Source organism: Salvia splendens, chromosome 10, assembly GCF_004379255.2.
Source record: "Salvia splendens isolate huo1 chromosome 10, SspV2, whole genome shotgun sequence".
NCBI lineage: Eukaryota > Viridiplantae > Streptophyta > Magnoliopsida > Lamiales > Lamiaceae > Salvia > Salvia splendens.
The window spans coordinates 17,809,039-17,814,765 of record NC_056041.1 but is presented as its reverse complement, the minus strand read 5'-3'; the positions used below and the strand labels follow the sequence as shown (position 1 = coordinate 17,814,765).

General features: G+C 38.7%; 1 protein-coding gene across 1 annotated transcript; it reads left to right on the top strand.

Moving 5' to 3' along the window:
• The first annotated feature begins 330 nt into the window (after positions 1 to 330).
• On the top strand, positions 331 to 1,881 carry LOC121751283 (transcription factor MYB82-like). Its single transcript, XM_042145998.1, has 3 exons — positions 331 to 502; positions 621 to 750; positions 1,379 to 1,881. The coding sequence occupies exons 1-3, from the start codon at positions 367 to 369 to the stop codon at positions 1,719 to 1,721; spliced, it is 609 nt and encodes a 202-aa protein (XP_042001932.1). The 5' UTR covers positions 331 to 366; the 3' UTR covers positions 1,722 to 1,881.
• Positions 1,882 to 5,727: the final 3,846 nt, after the last annotated feature.

Here is a 5,727-nt window from a genome sequence, read left to right as displayed (position 1 = left end):
CAAGTTCATTGTCTCATTGTCATCCAATAATTGGCAAATCATGCCTTTCCCTTTCAAATTTTCTAAAGTTAAACAACATGCATTTCCTTACACAATTTATTAACAATAATAAACCACGAACAAAAGGGCCCACTTCCATAATCATTCCAGTCAAAATTTAGGCACCTGATTTTTATTGTATTTTATTTTATTTTATTTCCCCTTTTTTAAGGGGACACTCTTGGTTATCACAAGATCCATGCATGAATAGGGAACACAATCTCAAACCCCCAACTCTCATAGTATAAATAATAAAGCCACCTACATATACACTACATCCACACACAAAGTCTAAAAAGAGAAACAAAACTCAATCTAGAGAGAGAAATGGAGGGCAAAGAGGAAGTGATGAAGAAGGCAAGTTTGAGGAAGGGTTTTTGGAAACCAGAAGAGGATTTGATACTGAAGAAATATGTGGAGAGCCACGGCGAAGGCAACTGGACCGCCGTATCCAAGAACTCAGGCAAAATTCGAGCTCTTTTATCTTCGAAAAAAAATTCAATTTTAGCTTTTCCAAATCTATTTTTCTGCATCCGCCCCTGACTATTTGTCTGCTGAACATGTTTACAACTATGGTTCAGGATTGACGAGGGGAGCCAAGAGCTGCAGGCTGAGATGGAAGAACTACCTAAGGCCTAACATCAAAAGAGGCATCATGTCTGAAGATGAGAAGGATCTTATTATTAGGCTTCATAAGCTTCTAGGCAACCGGTAATAACTCACAATTTTACTTAATGGATCTTTGTTTATGTTGGACATTTGTTTTAATTCTATATTTACTATTAAAACAAATTGAATGTACAATAGCTTAATTAACTTTTTAAGGAAATAAACTGGATAGAAGAAAAGGCAATCCTAATCTATCATTTGAAGATCTCTTGGATACAACATTAGGTACATTGCTTTATGGAACATTATTCCCACTTTCTAATCATTCAATCTGGATTGAACGCAGAAATTTATATTAGGAGGGGCAATATATTCTAAATTTGGGCTTGAAATTTTTGACAGAATAATTGGTAGTAGTATACTAAGTATTTTTTTTAATAATTTTTTTTTCTTTTTGTTATTTTAAAAGTTGATAGGGCCTTTTTGGTACAATAATCTATAGAAAATGCCCAAAATTTGATGAGATTATATAACTATATATACATCCCTATATATATATATATTGATAGGGGCTTATGCCATTTTACTATCTTAGTACTTCAATTGCACACATTTAATAAACAAAGATGCACAATTCAGTTATTTTGATATGAGTCTAAAAAATACATTATGACTATATGTAGTTTCTAGTTTGACCGGTCAAACCACTTTTTTTCCTTTTTTCCTATAGGTGGTCGTTGATTGCCGGAAGGCTTCCTGGTCGGACCGATAATGAAGTCAAGAACTACTGGAATACCCATTTGAACAAGAGGCCATCCCGGGCTCAAATTCCCGAACCGCCGGCCCATGAGGCCACTGGGAGGGCGGCCACGACAGAATCTGGAGCCCCGATTCTAAAACTCGAAGGGGGAGGTTTGGATGAGAGTAGTAGTGCAACAGATTGTTGGATAGACAAGTTGAAAAATGGGCATCTGTATTTCGAGGCCTACAATTACATGCCCATTTTGGATGATTTGGTTTATTCGGGTTCGTTTGATGAAACAATATTCAATTTCTATAGCTTGCTTAATTAGGGTTATGGGAAATTTTTCCAAATTTTCCAATGAGGTTTGGTATTAGTAGTATGCTTATATATGCTACATGCTTACATGCAAATCTATGTTGTACTCTACTTACCTTAGATGTATGTTTGGTACAATATTTACGATTTGTAGGGCTCCGAATTATGGCCAGTGTGTATTATTTTAATTTATGAGATGTTTATTGATATCAAGTTGGATGGCAAACTACACATTCATGATCGATGCTCATTTTCTAGCGAATGCCTAAGTAAAATAATTGTAACATTAATAATATTATAAAAATAATTATCAAATAGCAATTTAATTCAAAATAATAGAATTAAGTGATCAATATCTTTGATAAATTGAGACGTTTCGTTCTTCTTCCGTTCAGTGTGGAACGAAGAAAAATGACCCCAAGAATGGGCTTAAAACAGCGAAGAATCACCTAACTTAACAAAAATTATATTAGTAAAACTTTCGTGACAGATGAAAATGACGAATAAACGTATAAAATCAACGAACAAGCATATAAATTAATGAGCAAGAATGAACAAATTAAATAAAAAGAGCAAGAATGAACAAATTAAATAAAAAACAGATATTCGCTTCTAATGAGATTACAAGGATGCATCCACCATAAATCTTTGCAATCAAAGAGTTAAAAATAAATCGCATTTCTATACTACATCTTTCCTTGAAATTGAAATACAGTACTTTTTTTATCTGGGAAAATAGTATTGGGCTTCCCCAGCCTTTCTATAGATATATATGTTATCTGTAGCATGAAATCATAAAAGCCTGTGTAGTTTGGACCCAATAGAAATAACAAGTTTTCTGAATTTAGAAATTATTAGAAAATGCTAATATTTATTGTAGATGAAGGCATTTTTATCATGATAAAAAAAAATAGTAATATACTATCATATCAAATTGTTGGAATGAGATCGCATAGAATCAGGGAAATAATATGTAATTGATTTGAGAGTATATCATGCCAAGAATAGAGTATCATTCATCGTAAATCAGGTTTACCTTTTATAGAGAATAGTTAGCCTATAAATATGTAACTTTGTATTATACAATTCAGTGAATAAAAATGAATATTTCTACCGACTTTAACATGACCTCAGAGCAGAAACGATCCTAGGCTCAGAAAAAATATCATCATAGCCAATACCAATTCTCAACCTTTTTCCAGCCAAAATCAAATCCAAAAACCAAACCCTACAGCAAAAACATGTCAGATCAGACGAAGAGTTTACCAAATAGCAAGAGTATCACGATAGCATTCGTTGAATGGGAAGAATTACCCCCTATGGTCTCGACTGATGAAGGTCAAGATAGGGGGCAGAGGGGATTACTCCTACATCAGGAATCAACCTCCAGAAGCGGGCAGTAAGGGGTTCGACGAGTGGGATGAGAACGACCTCGTGGTGTTCTCGTGGATCGTCAACAACATTGAAAATGAAATCGTCGCCGATTCCGCGCATCATCTGACATCGAAGGCATTGTGGGACAGTCTTGCAGTCACGTTCGAGAACAAGGCGGATCGCTACCTCATCTACGACCTACAAGAAAAAACAATCAACATCATACAAGACAATATTGATCTAGAAACATATTACCTTAGGATCCATGGACTATGGATTAATATCGATCGTTGTCAGAAACAACCTATCAACTGTTGTGATAAGGGCATCGATCAATTTCGAACCCATTCAAACTCTAAACGTCTGATTAAGTTCTTGATCGGATTGAATCAAGAATATGACTCGATCCGGCGGGACATCTTGAAGGAGGAACCAACCCCATCAGTGGAAGCGGTGTATGGGTGGGTGAAGACGGAGGGGCGGCTCGACGTCGCATCATGCCACCGACGTCGTCCTCACCCACCGGAGAAGCCAACGGTGGAGGTACCGGTTCATCATTTGGGGGAGAAATTGGACACGGCTTCGCCGCATAGAGCCACCGCCCATCACACCACAACAGCCAACCACCACCGCACTCCGCAGCCACCAGCCGACCGACGGGAAATCACCCCGACACCTCAAAAATATGGTGATCCCACTGTGGGAAGCAAAAGCATACATGGGAGACCTGCTTTAAGCGATTGGGCTACCCAGAATTGTGAGAGGACAGGAAGAAGGATAGGGCTACCCAAGCTCAGGCAAAGATGGCCGCCGGGGTGAACGACGATGGAGCATCGCGACGAATTGAAGCCGGTAACCATGGGGAAACGACTGGACCGGGGACTGGGAAGCATCAGGCGACTCCATCGGCCGATGGCAACATACGGGGCACCGTGAATTTCGCGGAGTGGATGGAACCGACTGGCTGCGAACAAAGAGGTAAAGGGTTTGGTGCACAACCAAACCCTAATTACTCTTTATATGATTTTAGTATTGACCCCCCAGAAAATGAATATTATGAAAAAATACCCCATCCTATTAAAATCGACCCCCTCCGACCTCCTGAAAATCGAGAACAAACCCCCATATGTCCAGAAATTGTATAACTGCCCCAATTTTGTGTCTGTTAATCGATTTGCACCCCTACGAGAGATCTCCGACGTGTTTCATGTTTCTAGTAATACAAATACTAAGGGTTGGATATTTGATTATGGGACAACCGATACCATGACACCTTATAGGAGTGATTTTATTGATCTACATGATGTTACTAGATCATATATTAAGATTGTAAATGTGGAGTTTATTACTGTTGTGGGGTCGAGTACTATTGAAATATAGTCTACTCTCCAGCTCACGAACTGTTTATATGTTCCCACGTTATCCCAGAGATTGATGTCTATTAGTCATATGACTAAAGACCTGGATTGCACACTCCTGATGCATCCCGACTTTTGTATTTTGCAGGATATTCTGACGAGGAGGATTCTTGGGTGTGGTACTGAGAAGCTAGGACTCTATTACGTGGACGAGATAGCTCAAACGGGCAGTGCAATGTTGGCTCACGGATCCACGAAATATGAAACTTGGCTCTGGCACCGATGACTAGGACACCCTTCTCTTGGTTACTTTAATTTGCTTTATCTGAACCTTTCAATTCCTTCTGATTTTTCATGTGAAACTTGTGTTTTGGCCAAGAGCCACAGACAATCTTTTAAACCTACAAACACTCGTATGAAATCCATATTTTCTTTGGTACATTCTGATGTTTGCACCAATTGTTGGTGGGAATGATTTTCGATATTATGTAATTTTTATTGATGATTGCACTAGAATGACATAGATATATTTTTTTAAAAACAAATCTGATGTGTTTAATAGATTTACTTCTTTATTTAAAATGATCCTAGCACAATTCCATACCACTATCAAAACCCTTAGGTCATATAATGAGAGAGAATTTATTAACAGTGATGTGACCCAGTTTTGCAAAGAAAAAGGCGTGATCCACCAAACCTCTTCTGTCTATACACCTGAACAAAATGGGGTAGTGGAGCGGAAAAATAGGACAATCCTAGAAATGACCCGAGCTATAATGATTGACTCCAAAGTTTCCAAATATTTTTGGCCAGAAGCAATTGCTACATCCATCTACCTCATGAATCGCCTTCCCACTAAGATCTTGAACATGAAAACCCCTCTTGATACACTATCCAAATAAGCCAAGATACCTGAACACTTGAACCTCCAGCCCAAAGTTTTTGGCTGTTCCGTCTACACCCACATCCTAAAGCATGAGAGAACCAAGTTGTCCCCGTGTGCAACCAAATGTGTCTTCGTGGGGTATGGGGTGAACCAAAAGGGGTACAAATGCTTCGATCCCCATACTCGAAAAAATTACCAGCACTATGAACTGCAACTTCCTTGAAACCAAATTTTTCTATAACACCCACCTTAGTAGTCAGGGGGAGAAAGGTCCAAATAATTCCGAGGACTATCTAAGTTGGGTTGTGCCATTGTCAAGCTCTTCGATAGGGGTCCAACAGACCCAGTGATAGTCACTGCTGTCGAGCAAGTCTCGCCACAAGAGCCATCTAGTCCGCCCC

Coding starts and splice junctions, on each gene's coding strand:
- LOC121751283 (XM_042145998.1), top strand. CDS start 367: ATGGAGGGCAAAGAGGAAGTGATGAAGAAGGCAAGTTTGAGGAAGGGT. Junction 503..620: donor CGCCGTATCCAAGAACTCAG/GCAAAATTCGAG, acceptor ACTATGGTTCAG/GATTGACGAGGGGAGCCAAG. Junction 751..1,378: donor CATAAGCTTCTAGGCAACCG/GTAATAACTCAC, acceptor TTTTTCCTATAG/GTGGTCGTTGATTGCCGGAA.